Source organism: Spea bombifrons, chromosome 1, assembly GCF_027358695.1.
Source record: "Spea bombifrons isolate aSpeBom1 chromosome 1, aSpeBom1.2.pri, whole genome shotgun sequence".
Taxonomy (NCBI): Eukaryota; Metazoa; Chordata; class Amphibia; order Anura; family Pelobatidae; genus Spea; species Spea bombifrons.
This window is the reverse complement of record NC_071087.1, coordinates 108,648,652-108,667,263: the sequence shown is the minus strand read 5'-3', so window position 1 is coordinate 108,667,263 and position 18,612 is coordinate 108,648,652. Positions and strand designations below refer to the sequence as shown.

At 41.7% G+C, this 18,612-nt stretch overlaps 1 protein-coding gene across 1 annotated transcript in view; it reads left to right on the top strand.

Moving 5' to 3' along the window:
• Positions 1–14,292, top strand: part of CDH24 (cadherin 24) — a 44,033-nt gene extending 29,741 nt beyond the window's left edge. Inside the window, exons 10-12 of the mRNA XM_053468466.1 lie at positions 12,673–12,781; positions 12,918–13,166; positions 13,750–14,292. Coding sequence (XP_053324441.1) covers positions 12,673–12,781; positions 12,918–13,166; positions 13,750–14,273 — 882 coding nt within the window. The 3' untranslated portion in view covers positions 14,274–14,292. The remainder of the gene's footprint in view (positions 1–12,672; positions 12,782–12,917; positions 13,167–13,749) is intronic.
• Positions 14,293–18,612: the final 4,320 nt, after the last annotated feature.

Below are 18,612 nucleotides of genomic sequence, written 5' to 3'. Positions count from 1 at the left end.
TACTGATGTCAGTGGGCCTTCCCGCAAACGTCATGGGCAGGGATTGAGGCGTGTCAAGAACCTGGTCCCGCGAACCAGAGGATTCGACCTGGAGAACAGGCGCTTCTCTCTGGGTCTCCGGGTAAAACCTGGAGAGTTCCAAAGTATGGCGGCAGGTACAGGGGGGGAGGTAGTTTCCCTGCTGGAAAACTGAGGGGACACCCCTGTCCAATGCGTTGCTGATCAAACAGACTGTTACAAAGGAGATCACTAAGACCCAAGCTGGCACAGCCTACATTAAATGGTGCTGTGTGCCTTTAAGACACAGAACACTGGGGTATGATGTCATTACCCAGCAGTTTGAAGTGAAGATGGTGTCCTTGGTTAGGCACCAACACACAATGCTCGGTAACCACTTAGATGCACCTAAACGTTTATGCATATTTATTTATGCCAAAGCAAACTACTGGGCCTTCAATGAGGTCAAAGAAAACAATTGTTCTAAGTTCAATAAAGCATGTGTAAACCACAAATGTGTAGAGTTAGCAGTGGTTGCAGTGTCCTGCTTTAACCTGTAATTGTGTAGATTTGGACTCTTTTTTATATAGTCTTAAATGGGGGTACAATTAAAATATTTTCAAACAGCAAAAGCACAAGATTCTTAAATAACAAATGTAAGTAAAATTGTAATGATTGGTGATAATTGTCTTTATGTTATAGAATCGTATAGCATTGTGTTTTTTCTTTGCATATGTGCGGGGTGTTTGATCCATCTACAGTGCGTTACATTTATTTAGACATGTCCAAAGATTTCTAGACTTCTTAATGGTTGTAGAATGTCCAAGTTAAAATGTATTCACTGCAGACATACTAATACTGTGCGCACACCACTGAATCACATAGGAGGAATGGCTTCCCATTGCTTACTGGGCATCATTCTTTTAGTTGCAGTCTAGAATCACATATTAGAATTTAGGCAGGTAGTTGAATAGCAAACTATGCATTCTTTACCACCATTAACAGTGAAGGTTTAGACATCTCGCTGGATTGATCCGTATTAAAACTTGTATGCAAAGCAGAAGTATGCAGTAAAGAATCATATGGTGATTTGATTTTAGTTTTAAATTAAATATTCTTAGCAAATGAAGTTAATTTAATAGTGTTATTTACACTAAAGATCATAACAGTAAAATATGATAATTCAAGTGGAGAAAAAGTTGAAATTACTTCATACTGTGAAGCTTTTTATTCATGTTTTTCAGATTTATTTCTTTCTACGACGTTCTTTTAATTCAAATTCTGTGATTCAGTGTGTACCACCCATGGTTTTATTATGATACAAAATAGTTTTAAAGGCAGGACTCACTCGTGCTAATTTGCATGCCAATTTATATTACTGAATGTCATTCTGCTGTGTCATTGGGAAGGGGTTCAGGATCGGATGTATCCAGAAAAGGGTTGCTGGGTACTTTTATCAGATTGCAAAAGTGGGATTTTTGTAACAGAAAAGCTACTTTTCTTAGACACTGCTGAATTTAATTTTGGTTGAAATGGCATAAAGCTCTTTATCTTTTTCAGTGTGAATCTTTTGATAACAAAATTTGAAAGATAGATCAAAAGAAGGTTTATTTGGGATGAAACCATTATTAAAGCGACCCGAATATTTTTTTTAATTAAACCAGGGGATGTTTTCTGAACATCATGTTATTTATTGGGAAATGAATTTATATGTGTAACGTCGGAATCCAGGAGCAGGAGAGATAGCCGCACGTATGTGCAAACAGAGACACTGTTCCCAGCAGTTGGAGGTCAAAGCACAAAGTATTAATATAACAACAGGTACGATGAAGGTAGTTTAATAACTAAGCAAGGAAAAGAGGTGTGGCTATACAGTGGATATAAAAAGTCTACACACCCCTGTTAAAATGCCAGGTAGATCATGTTAGAACTTTTCCCACCTTTAATGTGACCTATAAAGTGAACCATTCAATTGCAAAACAAGCTGAAATCTTTGAGGGGGTATTTTTTTTTAAATAACCTGGTTGCATAAGTGTGCACACCCTTAAACTAATACTTTGTTGAATCACCTTTTGATTTTATTACAGCGAACAGTCTTGGGTAGGAGTCTATTAGCATGGCACATCTTGATGTGGCAATATATGCCCACTCTTCTTTGCAAAAGCGCTCCAAATCTGTCAGATTGCGAGGACATCTCCTGTAAACAGCCCTCTTCAGATCACCCCACAGATGTTCAATTGGATTCAGATCTGGGCTCCGGCTGGGCCATTCCAAAACGTTAATCTTCTTCTGGTGAAGCCTTGTTTTTGTGGATTTGGATGTGTGCTTTTGGTCGTTGTCGTGCTGAAAGGTGAATGTCCTCTTCATCTTCAGCTTCCTAATGAACGCCTGAAGGTTTTGTACGGGAGATTGTTGTCACATGTAGCACACAGCCAGTACTTGCCAGAAATTCCTGCAGTTCCTTTAATGTTACAGTAGGCCTCTGGTAAGCTTTCCTGACCAGTTTTCTTCTCGTCTTTTCATCAATTTTGGAGGGATGTCCAGTTCTTGGTAATGTCTCTGTTGTGCCATATTGTCTTCACCGTGTTCCATGGTATATCTAATGCTTTGGAAATTATTTTGTACCCTTCTCCTGACTGATATCGTTCAACAATGAGATCACTCTGATGCTTTGGAAGCTCTCTGTGGACCATGGCTTTTGCTCTGAGATGCAACTAAGCAAATGTCAGGTAAATCCTACTAGAACAGCTGAACTTTATTTGTGATTAATCAGAGTCACTTTAAATGACGGCAAGTGTGTAATGACTTCTATTTAACATGAGTTTGAATGTGATTGGTTAATTCTGAACACAGCCTCAGCCCCAGTTATAAGAGGGTGTGCACACTTATGCAACCAGGTTATTGTGAGGTATTTTTTATTTTTTCCCCCCTCAAAGATTTCAGCTTGTTTTGCAATTGAATTAATCACATTATAGATCAAAAGTTCTGACATGATTTATCTTTGTCTCATTCTTTAATATCACAAGAACCTGGCATTTTAACAGGAGTGTATAGACTTTTTATATTATATATATATATATATATATATATATACGATGTCAAAAAATAGAGTATTGCAGAGTATGCGGTGATACCTTTTTTATTGGACTAACATAATATTAAAAAGACAAGCTTTCGAGAGTTATCCTCCCTTCATCAGGTCTGAAGCAATACTAATCAACATGATAGAGCAGTGATGGGCAACCTTTTTGGCGTGGTGTGTCAAAAATCGGCAAAAAATCGAGCATAACTCGCGTGGTGTGTCACTTCGACAAAAAAACATAATTTTGCGCAATTTATAGTTTAAACTACAAAAATGTATAATTGCAATATATAATTGTATTTAATAAACCAAAAACAAATTATTTAACATACCTGCTTAGTAACTACTCACCTTTCAGGAGTCCTGCGGTGGGGGTGCAAGGCCTCTGCCTCCCAGCTCTGCCACTGTATGGAACAGTATAGAGTGATGGGAGTTATGATGTACTTTAGAGCATAATTATATAATGGAAAATACATTGGAAATGGTACAGCATAACACCCATCACTCTCACACAGTTACCAATCCACACGCATACCAATCCACACGCATACCAATCCACACATATACCAATCCACACACATATACCAATCCACACATATACACCAATCCACACATATATACCAATCCACACGCATACCAATCCACAAACACATACCAATCCACACACATACACACCAATCCACACATATATACCAATCCACACGCATACCAATCCACAAACACATACCAATCCACAAACACATACCAATCCACAAACACATACCAATCCACACATATATACCAATCCACACGTATATACTAATCCACACACATCCACCAATCCACACACATCCACCAATCCACACATACACCAATCCACACACATACCAATCCACACACATACCAATCCACACACACATACCAATCCACACACACACATACCAATCCACACACACACACATACCAATCCACACACACACATACCAATCCACACACACATACCAATCCACACACATACACCAATCCACATGCATACACCAATCCACACATATACTAATCCACACATATACCAATCCACACACATACCAATCCACACACACAAACCAATCCACACACATACACCAATCCCCACACATACACCAATCCCCACACATACACCAATCCCCACACATACACCAATCCCCACGCATACACCAATCCACATGCATACACCAATCCACATGCATACACCAATCCACACACACATACCAATCCACTCTCACTGTATGCTTTCTTACCTTTCCTCTTTTCTCCTTACAGCTCCTTTTCCTGCTCTTCGCTCCTCTTCTTCTTCAGTTCTTCTTCCGAGGGCACGGGGTTCAGAGGGCACGGACAGCGGTGGGCGCGGCTTCAGTGTTGTGCGCCGGGATCTAACAACAAACCCCGGCGCACAACAGCTGTTGCCGCGCGGATCGCAAGGGAGCGGTATCGGAGGTCTTTAACAGACCTCCGGCTCCCTTGAGTGATTTTAAGCCGGGTTCAAGGGAGATCCTTGAACCGGCTTAAAATCACTCAAGGGAGCCGGTGGTCTGTTAAAGACCTCCGATACCGCTCCCTTGCGAGCCTGCTCCTCCACCGCCCCGCCCCCCGCTAGTTACGCTAACGCACGTCCCGCCCCCCCCCCTTTTGGGGGGGGTGACACGCGCAGGATTTCCTGCGATTCATCCTCGGCTCCTGCACGGCCGCCGAGGATGAAAGAATCTGTGCTGGAGGAACGGGTCCTCCAGCGCAGATTCTTTCATCCTCGGCGGCCGTGCAGGAGCCGAGGATGAATCGCAGGAAATCCTGCGCGTGTCACCCCAAATGGCTACGCGTGTCACCACTGACACGCGTGTCATAGGTTCGCCATCACTGTGATAGAGGTTACAACTTAAAGCAAGTGATGGTATAAGAGAAGGGGGGGTTGAGTGGGGTGTCGTAAATAATAGGTCTGGAGGTGAGAAATGCAGAGAGGTAGAGAGATAACCCAGGGACAGAACAAATAAACTTAGGGAAACCAATAACCACAGTAAAACATCAAAGATAACAGCAATTAGACATTGGATGACTAGATGAAGTTCATATGAAGTTCTGGTAGTGTGTAAGGAAACCAGAATCCACATTAAGTCCCTCTTTTATGGTGTTAAAATGTGTAATCATTTTCATCTCAAATGTTTTTCTTTCCTGAGAGTCTCTGAAATTTCCTTTGAGTACTTTAATTTTTAGGTTTTGGATGGAGTGATTGTTCTGTGTGAAATGATGTCCTCATGGTTTTTGATGGGGCTTCGGTGCAGGTTCATTCTAAGGTGCAGCTTAAGCCCAGTTTTTCCAAATGTAGCACCCTTTGTCACATGCAGAACATTGTATCATGTACACCCCGTTTGCCGATGTACATGAGTAAGAGTCTTTGATGCTGTATGTTTTGTTGTTGTGACTGGCTGTGTTACTGTCACATATATGTTGGCAAAGTTTGCAGCGGGATTTTTTGCATGGTACAGTGCCATTCTGTGTATGCTCCTGTTCCGGGGCCAGTTTGCTGCGCACTAATCTTTTCCTCAGGTTTGGTGGTTGTTTGAAAGCCAGTATTGGGGGCTGAGGGAATATTTTTTTCAGTATGGGGTCTTCTGGGAATATCGGCTGTAGGTCTTTAATAATTTTGCAGATTTCCTCAAGAGTTGGGTTGTAGGTAACTACCAGAGGGATCCTGCTTGTGTAATCCTTTTTTTGTATTCTAGAAGCCTTTCCCGTGGTGTTCTTACAGCAGATTTAATTTTTTTGGATATAGTTTTTTCCTTGTAGCCCTTCTTCTGAAATGACTCTGCCAGTGCGCCCAGGTGTTTGTCTCTGTCCTGAGTGTCAGAGCAGATACAGTGGTATCTTATGGCTTGGCTGTAAATGACACCTTGTTTAGTGTGTTTGGGATGAAAGCTTGAATTGTGAAGGTAGCTGTACCTGTCTGTGGGTTTTCTATACACAGAAGAGTGAAGAAAGCCAGAGGTGACAGTTATAGTGCAGTCCAGGAAGCTCACACTGTGTTTTGAGAAATTCATTTTGAGTTTTATAGATGGGTGGAATGAATTGAAAGATTCGTGGAATTTTAAAAGGTTTTCTTCTCCTTCTGTCCATATTATGAAGATGTCGTCGATGTAACGGTAATAACGGTATATATATATATATGCATTAGGGCAGGGCTTGACAAATTTGTTGTGACTCTAGGCGCCAGCTAAAAAAGTTAGGAGCCAGAATTTTTTTTTTAAACTAACAGTTGGTTAGGAGTGATCTGATCATCATCAGCCCACTTACTAAACTCACAGCATTTGACCTGGAAGTACCCTGGACTTTCAGGTCAGTGCTGTTTTTTTTTTGTTGTTTGTTTTTGTTTTTTTAATTATTTTTTTGGATATATATATATATATATTTTTAACGCTTTCAATGCTGATGTTCCATTGGAGCACAGCATTGACTGATATTTAGTCCCCACAAGCTTGTGGGGACAAATGTTAACCCCTGCAATGCCACGAATGTGTTATAGACAATTGTGGAATTGAAGGGGTTAACGCTGCACTGTTGCTCTCATGGAGCGATCAGGCAGCAGGGGGGTGTTGGGGAACCCTCTCCCCCTGTCACTGAAGCTGCCTTTGGCAGCTGGGAAGCAATTGCTGGTCTATAGACCAGCCATTGCAGGGGGGAGTCTCTGATGACTGCTGTAGGCTTCCATGCCTACAGGAGTCATCAAAGGGCTTGTGGGGGCTCGTTTTTGCTGTTGCTGGTCTCCCTGGGCTTGCAGGCAGACCACCAGCAGCAGAGCCCCTGGAAAAACGGGAATTAACCCCTAAATGCCGCGATCGCGGCATTGAAGGGGTTACCGCTGCCCTGTTGTGTGGGGACCCATTCAACGCTGAACCCCCTTTCCTGAAGCTGCCTGAAAACGCTATTGCAGGTTTTCCTGCAATTGCGGTTTCAGCCTACAGGATCACTCGGTGGGAGTGATCACAGGCTCGGGGGCGGGCTCTGAGTGGCTGTGCTGTCTGCCCAGATTCCTGGGCAGACAGCGGCAGCAGCACCCCCGTGTGGTGACGCGGGGGCATTTTTGTGTGGATGTAAGAGGCTGACAAACTCCTAGGCGCCAGGACAAAATTCTGAGTCGCCATGGCGACCTGGCGCCTGGGATTTGTCGAGCCCTGCATTAGGGTATTTATATATGCATTAGGGTATTTAACTCACACCTGGGGAAGGTCTCTTTAATTGATTTATTGCTGCATTGCTAAGGTGTCTCCATAGCAACACTAATACCCTGTCTATATGGAGGTGGGAGCCAACCCAAGTGTGTCAGCATAGAGGAATCCTGTCCTGCATACTGTGGGTGTGTTCCCATGGATGTTGGCAAGATTGCCTCTTTCAGGCTTAGGAGCCAATCAAGACTTGCGTCTCCCAACATGACAATATGGCAATTTATTTAATATGTAGACATCTTTTATGTAATTATACACAGTATGTATACTATATTTGCTCAATTATAAGACGACCCCCCACAATTTGAATATTAATTTAGGAAAAAAAAGAAAAGGCCCAGATATAAGACTACCCTAAAGGAAAAAAGTTTTACTAGTAAATATTAATTCCCATGTAAACTATTTTTTCATATTTAATAGAAACTATGATTGAGAAAAAAGTTTTTATTGTTTTTTTATTTACTTTTATTTGCCACTCTGCCCCATAGATATGCCACTCTGCCCCCCAGAAATGCTTCGTACCCCATATATATATACCACTCTGCCTCCCTGATATGCCTTTTAACCCCCTATATGCCACTCTGCCTCCAGAAAACCATTACCCCCCCCCGACTTACCAGTGCATCCCTTGTCCCCCGTGCTTCAGACTCCCTGGTGTCTAGTGGGGCAGCTGGTGGAGGTCTGTGCGATGCACGCAGGCAATGTCCGCTGCAGCTGGCCGGTACTTCCGCCGGGGCTTCTATGACTGAGCACCAGAAGGTCATGTCATGCCGGTGCTCTGTCAATGAAGCCCTGGGGAAGAGCCGACAGCAGTGGAGGTTGTCTATGCGCATCCTGCAAACATTTACCGGCTGCAGGATGGGCACAGACAACCTCTGCTGCTGCTGGCACTTCCTATGGGGCTTCTATGGTGAAGCACCGGAAGGTCATGTGATGCCGGCACACCGTCATGGAAGCCCCAGAGGAAGTGCCGGCAGCAGCGGAGGTTGTCTGCCCGCATCGCACAGATGCCCACAGGCTGCCAGAGAGAAGGATCCAGGTCCCCTGCAGCGCTGCGGGGGATCTGGATCTTAGTCTTGTAGGCAGACCTCTATTTTGGATCTGATTATAAGAATATAAGACGAGGGATATTTTGCTGCATTTGCTCTGAAAAAAAGTCTGATAATTGAGCAGATACGGTATATATACCGTATTTGCTCGATTATAAGACGACCCTGATTATAAGACGACCCCCCAAAATCTGAATATTAACTTAGGAAAAAAAAGAAAAAGCCTGAATATAAGACGACCCCAAAGGAAAAAAGTTTTACCAGTAAATGTTAATTCATGTAAACTATTTTTTTTAATAAAAGCTATGATTGAGAAAAATATTTTTTTTGTTTTTATTTCTTGTATTTTCCAACCTGTCCCCCAGTTACGCACATCTGCCCCCAGGCTTGCCACTCCAATATGGCACTGTGGCCCATGATATGCCTTTTAACCCTCTATATGCCACTGTGCCCCATGGTATGCCTTTTGACCCCCTATGTGCCACTCTGCCTCCAGAAATGCCTTATACCCCTATATCCCATTCTGGCATTTAGGGGGTTAAAATGCATATTATGGGGCAGAGTGGCATATAGGGAGGTATAAGGCATTTCAGGAGGCAGAGTGGCATTAAGGGAGTTAAAAGGCATTGTATAGAGCACTCTGCCTCCAGAAATGCCTTATACCCCTATATGCCACTCTGGCATTTAGGGGGTTAAAAGGCATATTATGGGGCAGAGTGCCATATAGGGAGGTATAAGGCATTTCAGGAGGCAGAGTGCTCTATTAAATGCCCCCTTAACGCCACTCCAGAAATACCCTATGCCCCCATTTAACACACACACACCCTATACCCCCATTTAACTAACACACACACACACACACACACTCTCTCTCTCTCTCTCTCTCACCCCTCTCTTACCGGTGGTTCCAGCCAGGGCAGCGGGTTGACGTTGCGTTCCGCTGCAGCCGGAAGGAGGTGGAGTTGGCAGCGGGGGTTTGTATGCGTCCGTCGCGTATACTTTCCCCGGCTGTCAGAGATCAGAGCTCCCCGCACCTCTGCGGGGAGCTCTGATCTCTGACAGTCGGGGAAGGTCTACGCGACGGACGCAGACAACCCCCGCTGCTAGCCACACCTCCTTCCGGCTGCAGCGGACGTTGTCTACGCGGATCGCGTAGACGTCAACCCGCTGCCCCGGCAACACAGCAGGAAGCACCGGTAAGTGTGTGTATGATGGGGGGGGGAGACAGGAGGATCCAGGTCCCCTGCAGCGGTGCGGGGGATCTGGATCTTAGTCTCCTAATCAGACCTCTATTTGAGGTCTGATTAGAAGACGACCCCGATTAGAAGACGAGGGGTATTTTTCAGAGCATTTGCTCTGAAAAAAACCTCGTCTTATAATCGAGCAAATACGGTATATATATATATATTTATATATATAACATATATAATCCAATTCCATTATAAATCAGCAGTTTCCAGCTATTTACGATTAGCCATTTACGACATTAACAACGTCTGCACTGTATTTCTGATAAATGTGATGCTATTTCAATCAACAAAATTTGCTTTTCTTTCAAAAACAAGGACTTTTCTAAGTGTGAGCGGTATTGCATATATAAAAGAAGCAAAGCTTCGTGTATTAGACAAAGTATGGCAAACTCAAGCTTAGAGGCATGAAATATAACCATACCTGGGAACTCTCCGGGTTTGCCGGCTGCGTCCTGGCTGCGTCCCACAAGGGAAGGCTCCGGGTAGCCAGAGCTCCCAGGTATGAATTTAACTAAACAATAGAATTGCTAATTATAATAATATTTTATTATAATTAAATAGTGAATAGTAAAAGAATACCAGAAATAAGTCTAAATAAATCATTTTTTTAAAATGGTATGATAAAGGTAGAATCATAAAAAAAAAAAATCTTGCACGTTTTCATCTATGGAACCCAAATCCCTCTGTCCTTCTTTTCTAGGAGCTCAGAATGTTTGGTGGGTATTACTGTATCACAGTGTTTTACATCTGTAAAAATCTGAATATTTTTTAAATAAGTAGGAGAAAATGTGTTTAATGTAGCATATTTTAATTTTATTTTTCCAGAAAAAAATTCATTTATTCTAATATTTTATTTTGTCACAACAGTTGAGATGAAAGAAAGATAAATATGATTCTGTTAGTATTAGTCTGCAATTTAATTTAAAGTTATATCTTCTGCCAAGATATTGAATGCTTTGAAAATGAAATTAGACTTTTTCCATCAACATGAGAAATACCATTGCTCTTTTGTTTTTATGATAAACTGTATGTCAGATCTAATTTAAAAATCTGAATGAGCTACATCTCTCGAGATAAAAGCACAGATCTTCTTGAACCAATGTCCCATTTCTTGTGTGAATGTTTCTGGGAAGAAATGTCAAAGCTCTTTAATGTCCTCCTTCTGAAAGAACAATCATGGTCACAGTTAGTGGGTTGTATCGCTACCTAAATATTCAACTAACAGTATGTTTGATTGCAGTTCACAAACTGAATGATCTTAATACATTGAAAAGGGGGGTTGAATTGGAGGTGCATTGAGTACATTTATTTTACTGAGAAATAATCAGACTTTTTGACATGAATGTAAGCAGTTACATACCACCATTTGTCTAAACCGAGCCTGTGGTTTCATAAGATTATATAAACTAAAGTTAGTGTGAATACAACCTGCACATGCTCTAGCATCAGATTATGTTTAGTTTAAATAAGGAATTAGTAATTAGAGCTATATTAAGCACTCAATGAATTCATTGTACATAATTTTGGAGTAAATAACTGGCATAGTGCGATTGTTTTCATGAATTGTCCAAAAAAAAAAAAACAAGTTTTAAGTGAGTTTACACCTGAATATGAATATGTTTTATCTTAAAGGATACATCGGTGATAACAGTGTGAATCACATCCTTTTAGATTAAAGTATGAGGTATGAGTATGTCAAGTTTATAGTTATTTCTGTTTAGCTTGAGCCAGATTGCTATAGATGGCTGATGCAGGGGGTGCACGTGTTCAAGGGACATCAACCGTTATATGATACCTCAGAGGTCCCTTTCAATTTCCGCGGTGTTCCTCTTGCAAATGCAGAATCCCCCCTCATATGAATTTGCCTGTCCCCAAGATATTTTCCGTGCAGGAGATGTCTTCAGCTGAACACATCTCCTGGCATGTGACATACTTACCACCAGTACTGTGAACATTGCTGGCAGATGCACAGAAAATGCCATTGATTTCAGTGGGAATACCTTTCGACCACTGATTGGCTGCTTCATGCCGCGAATCAGTGTGGAGAATTCTTGAACCACAGAGGGGGTGAGAAGCTTCAGTGGGAATAACTTTAGACCACTGATTGGCTGCTTCATGCCGCGAATCAGTGTGGAGAATTCTTGAACCACAGAGGGGGTGAGAAGCTTCAGTGGGAATAACTTTAGACCACTGATTGGCTGCTTCATGCCACAAATCAGTGTGGAGAATTCCTGAACCACAGTGGGGGTGAGAAGCTACAGCTTCTCCTGAAGGTAAGTACGTTTTTATTTTTTAGTTATGAACAAAGCATATGAAAATACTTACAGTGCAAAGTGCTCTGTAATGCAGGGTTTGTTTCCTAGATCCCCGGGACATCCCGTATTGGATTGGATTTTTTTTTTGCATTACTATAACCTTAGCATACTCGAATGAATAAAAACTATATTGGTATTAGTACTTTAGTTTAACATCATATATTCTAAATCTATGACATCCCCCCTTATGAGGCTCCCTAACAATGAGGAATTATTTCAGGTTCTCAGGATTTTGGTTAGCGTTCCATTTGGATAATTCTATACCACTAACAGACAAAACATATACTTCAGATTTTTATTAAGAATTTCACTGGAGATCACACACACACACTTCCAGTTGAATATAAATGTGACTTTACTATTGCTAACAATGCCCATGTCATTTCCTTTTTATAGAAAAGTATTTTATAACTTTCACCTATATATATATATATATATATATATATATGTGTGTGTGGGCACAGTACAATCTGAACTTAATGTTTCTTCATTTCCCGATGTGTCTGTGCATATAAAAATGACTTCCCCTGACTTGTTTAAGCATACTTATGCGGTTCCCCATATCCCTCAGTGTTGTTATTAGTTAATGGGGGAATTTTGTTGCATTGCTGCCCTGTAGGGCACCTTCTATTTCCCTTCCTGATTATCTAGTTAAATTCATGTTATATGGCACACATTTGCTCTCTTACGTCATTTGCTGACATCCCTGTTTCACTCATACATCTCTCTTGTCCTCTTATGTTTTTGAAGGTCATCCAGACAGTCAGAGTGAAAGATGCAGACAGCGAGAGTGGTCTTTTCTCTTTTCAGAGCCCTGGGGCTTTTTCTGATGGAAATTTCACCCTTAGGGATAACAAAGGTTGTATTTATTGTGTTATTACAGTCTCTTTTTTAGTTGCTCTGTTTCTTGCGCTTTCTTTCTATATTTATCTTTTTCCTTCTGTATCCTGTAAATACTACCAGTAATTTTCATTTCCTCCGTGTTACTCTGACAGATGGCAGTGCATCTCTCCTGGTTAGACAAAGTGGTTTCTGGAGATCCCAGAGAGATGTCTTCTTGGTGCCGATAGAGATTAAGGATGGAGGAGATCCACCTCTTACTAGCACGGACACATTAACAGTCTCTCTGTGTCACTGTGAGACAGGTGGGGCAGTCCTGACTTGTCATATGACTACAGGATCGGCAGCTGGACTCAGCACTCCCGCTCTCCTGGCCATCCTGGCTTGTGCACTGAGTCTTTTGGGTAATATTTCTACTGCCACTACTTACCAGCATATATAAAGCTAATAACTGTTCTACTACCAATGACATGATATCTATAAAGATTACAACAGCTTACAAAATACTACTACTAATAATGTGTCTGTGTGCTTAGAATCAATGCCTAACAATATGTCAGAAAATGTTATAAATTAAACATGAGTGATTCTCATAGTGCTGATCAGAATCTGATTTTTGTTTTATTCTCTGATCAAACAAAAATTTTCAAACTGCTTCTTAGCTCGGAACCTGGGAGAGTTTGGGCAGTTAACAAATGTACCCATTTTACATGGCAGGTGTAGGGGTGACCAAAGCAATATTCATATTCCCATGCTTTCCCTTGAAGTATTCATCATTAAATATTTTAGAAATAAGAAATGGAGGAATGGTATAAATGGAGATAAGAAACAGAGCATTTACTACAAGTTTTGCTGCCCTTGCCCCACTGTGATCTATTTTTGTTGTTTTATTTTTTATTGTTCCTTTAGATGACTAATGTTATCTCTCTTTTTCTCTCTCATTTCACTTCCTGATTTGTATTCCACTGCTTCCCTTTGCCCCTCCAGCCTTGGTGTCTCTTTTCTCTTTACAGCGCAGGCACAAGCCTTCTCCCCTCTCCCTTTGTGAAGATGAGGATGTGAGAGAGAATATTATAACCTATGACGATGAGGGTGGGGGAGAACAGGACACACAGGCTTTTGACATGTCTGCTTTGCAGCCTCCACAGACAGGCCTCACAGGGGGGTTCTTTCACCCACCTCGAATGGATGTTCTCCCTCGGGTTCCCCACCAGCCGGTACCTCGATCTCCCCAACCTGTCCCAGTTGATGTGCAGCGATTCCTGGCATTTCGCATTCGAGAGGCAGAAAGAGACCCTACTGCCCCCCCTTATGATTCCATCCAGGTGTATGGGTTTGAGGGAGGGGGCTCTTCTGCTGGGTCACTTAGCTCACTGACCAGCAGTTCTGGGGGAGCAGGAGATGAAGAAACCGTAGCAGAGGATATGTGGGAGTGGGGCCCCCACTTCAAAACACTGGCTGAAATTTATGGAGTGAGTGGAAGAAACACCCCAGAGGAAAATGAGAATTAATCCCAACTATGCCAGACATGTGGAGGGTGAGATTTGTTCCTTACCAGCCAGAGGGACAAAAGAATTTACTAACTCTTCTTTTCCAGAAACACCTACTGAACAGTGATTCATCATCTCTCCTTCCAGAGAATCACCTGCAATGTCACCATATGAAGGTTCCAGATGACTTGTGAAATGTTCTTAAGGATGTTGTGCTGTTTACAAGCTCTATTCAGTTCTTCAAGTCTTCCCACCGCTTGCTGCGGGTGTCTCAGAAACAGTTGGATGTGTGTCGTTTATGGAAAGCATACATTTTATTTTCTAAATAAAAATTCAAAATATGCAAAGCAAACAGTCGGGATAAGAGTTGTGTCCTTTGTAAATCTGAATCAGTGTTCATGTGCATAAAAGTGTGTGCACATTGTTCAAAAGATATCTCCTTTGGAGTTCTGTGATGGTGCTTTAGATAAAACTATAACGTAAAAGGCAATGTTGAACAACAAATAACTGTGAGAAGCTACAGCGTGTACACATAGGGCATAGTCCCCTGAATTGCTTACATTTTAATAATTCAGGTTACCATTGTTTTGATTATTTTAAACTTGCAGTTCTACAAATTAGGATGGGATACAACTAGAATTTCCGGTGACTGACCATCATTGCTAAGGAATATTATTCTGCATTCTCACTGTGAGACATATTCCATTAAGATGAGCAATACTGAGAACTGGCCAACATGTATTGTAGGTCTGTATGATAAATATCACCATCGTACCACATCCATCATTGAGCTTCCTAGGAAATGACTGCAAGTTTAACCATATGACCCAGGGTCAGGTGTCATTGTTCCATTCTTTGGAGGTGATGATGCCTTTAACTGGTTTTCATAACTCAGATCATAGCAAGCAGAGTAAGTATAAGAACAGGGGTTTCACTTTTCAAGTACATTAAATACTACCCACAAGTGCCCATATCTAATATTTCTCATATTTGATATTTTAATGGTTCAAGATCACATACATTTTTAGCATTCACAGTATCCTATGAGACATTTCATTTGATTAACCACAATAAAAAGAGAAAAGCTACAAAACATATATGTTAGAGACTGGTGTTAGAGACTGGAATTGCTGACTGCAGAGTGGATGTTATGCTGTTATTAGCTTCTTAAAACTTACAAAGTATATTGATATGTATTAATTGTTGATAAAGCTGTCAAGTTTTAGAAATCCCAAGCCTTTGTTATGCAGTTCCCCATATGTAAAGAAAGAGCTACAGTGATCTATAAATATATACTGTCACCATAAAATAACAATAGCCATGAAGCCAACTACCATGGAGATGAAATATGTGGTCTGTGGCAAAAGCTGTATTCTGAACTGTCCAGTAATGATATAAAACCGAACCACAGAAGTGATTATCTCCTGCATCAGAGATGAAACCAAGGCATGAACGTTTACATGAAATAAGTCCTTAGGCATAAATCAAAGGCAGAAAAAATATACAAAAATAGCGGAGCACACAACCTGAAAAGTATAGAAGACATACAAATTCAGATTCCCGGGTTGCTACTAGAGTAATAATGACCAATAAATACACAAAATAATGCAAGAATTCAGTGCATACCCAGTGAACACCATTTAAAAACAGCTACGGTACCTAAAACATAAACATTGGGGATTCTGTCACGCTATATGGCCATATGATGCTTAACCCACCACAACATCAAAGTACTCCAAGTTTGGCGAGTCCTATCTATTTTTTACGGCTATATTACTTACCAAGGAGCTGAATCGATGGGACTGTACTTGTATTTTAACCCAAAGTCAAAGGCAGAACATAGTATTAAAGGATACTCTGCTATGGGCAACACTGGAAAGGGGTTTTGGAGTAATTACTTCTGATGACTTAAAGGTACACAGACAAAGGTACACAGCTGGGTTGTATAGGTAGAGGCATTAGTAGCAGAAAGAGGGAGGTGGATCTCTGGTGAGACCTCATCTGACCTGTGTATTGCATGCTGCTCTGGGGATCCCACCTCCAGAAACATATTGACATTCTGGAGAGAGTTAAGAGGAGGGTTACTAAAATAGTGAGTGGTTTGCTGGATAAAAAATATCAAGAAAAACGCATATCTTGGAGAAGAGATGAAAGATGGGATGTGAAAGAAACATTTGAATACAAAAAAGAATTCAAATGTTAGAAGAAGTCATTTTCTAAATCAAGAGGGTCAGAAGGTTAGATGTAATGTAAGTAAATTTTACATCAACGAGAGGGTGGAAGATAAGTGGAAAAGCCTTCCAGCAGAAGTGGCAGATGTTGACATAGGGAATTTAACATGTTAGTGATGAGACAAGACCAAGGACCAAATAAGGTTTGAGGTTTTTAGAACAGGAAAACAGACAGGCTAGATAAACCATTTCTGCCACCAAATTATGTTTTTTATGTTTACACTTTTGACATTTTGACACTGACATTTTGGTTTTTGTATGGCCAGCACCATCAGCTTGGTTCTGTCCAAACTCAATTCTGAAAGAAAGCTTTACAGTCTGGTCACATAAGCAACTACTAGGTCCTCGTTACTTCAATAAAATTGTGAATCACTTTTATGAAAAACACAGGTTTGGCGTTCTGTTGCTCTAAAGAGCAGAGGCATTCTCCCTATAGGAAATGGGCTAGTGGACTTTTTCTTAGGTCTGAAACTCTCTAGGGCTGAGGTTATCTTTTGCAGCAGATGTCTTGTGTTTGAATGCCTGCCCTTAGAGCTGCCATCAGAACAATACCAGCTGCTACCACACTATGAAAATAAATAATTTGGGAGAGAGAAAGTCCAAAGAAATGCAAGCCATCAGATCCATGCAGGGGCGGGCTGGGCTGGGGGGCAGGGGGGCAATTCTAATCTAAACGGCCGCTGGGTGCTGATGCCGCCGGCCGGCGCTACTTTAATACTTTTTTTTTTTAAAGTTAATATGGCAAGCCGGATCGGCTATTAAATGAAAAAAAATAGTATTAAAGCTGTGCCGGCCGGCGCCATCAGCACCCAGCGGCCGTATGCGATGGCCGCCAAGTGATGGGAGCAGCGTGAGGGGTGAAAGCTCCGCCCCCTCGCAAGGACCTTTCACCCCTCACGCTGCTCCCATCACTATGCGGCCATCAGATTGTTGGAAATCGAATCTAAACGGCCGCTGCGTGCTGATGCTGCCGGCCAGCGCTACTTTAATACTTTATGTATTTATTTTTAATATGGCAAGCCGATCCGGCATATTAAATAAATAAAAAAAAGGATTAAAGTAGCTCCGGCCGGCGCAATCAGCACCCAGCGGCCGTTTAGATAAGTTTTCCAGCAGTCTGATGGCCGCATAGTGATGGGAGCAGCGTGAGGGGTGAAAGGTCCGTGCGAGGGGGCGGAGCCACTTCACTTGATTTGCTCCCCAGGCCTTAGGCTGCCAGCCCTGCCCTGGATCATATATATATATAGTTTATTACTGGCAATAACCTATTTATTTCATGTATTTCACATGCTGAACCAACAAAACACTATGTTTCCTGCATCCAGAAAGGCACACCAGGCACCTGGATAAAGTATTCATTCTAGTATTCCAGCCAAGTAGGTAACATAGTAACATAGTTCATAAGGTTGAAAAAAGACCAAAGTCCATCAAGTTCAACCTATATACATATTGTGTCCCTACCGTGTTGATCCAGAGGAAGGCAAAAAACCCTTATGAAGCAGATGCCAATTGCCCCATACCAGGGGGAAAATTCCTTCCCGACTCCAAATATGGCAATCAGAATAAATCCCTGGATCAACGTTCTGTCCCTATTAATCTACTATCCATAACTTGTAATATTATTGCTTTCAAGAAACACGTCCAGGCTCCTTTTAAACTCTTTTATTGAGTTTACCATTACCACTTCCTCTGGCAGAGAGTTCCATAGTCTCACCGCTCTTACTGTAAAGAACCCCCGTCTGTGCTGGTGTAGAAACCTTCTTTCCTCCAGCCGTAGAGGATGTCCCCTTGTTATAGATACCGTCCTGGGTATAAATAGGTCCTGGGAGTGATCTCTGTACTGCCCCCTTATATATTTATACATAGTTATTAAGTCCCCCCTAAGCCGTCTTTTTTCCAAACTAAATAACCCTAATTCTGATAATCTTTCTGGGTACTGCAGTCCTTCCATTCCCCTTATTACTCTGGTTGCCCGTCTTTGAACCCTCTCCAGCTCCACTATATCTTTCTTGTACACTGGTGCCCAGTACTGTACACAGTATTCCATTCTAGGTATGGCTAGACTTAACCACAACCGACCCATAATACAATTATGTATTACGTCTAACGATGGGAGAGACTCTCGTCTT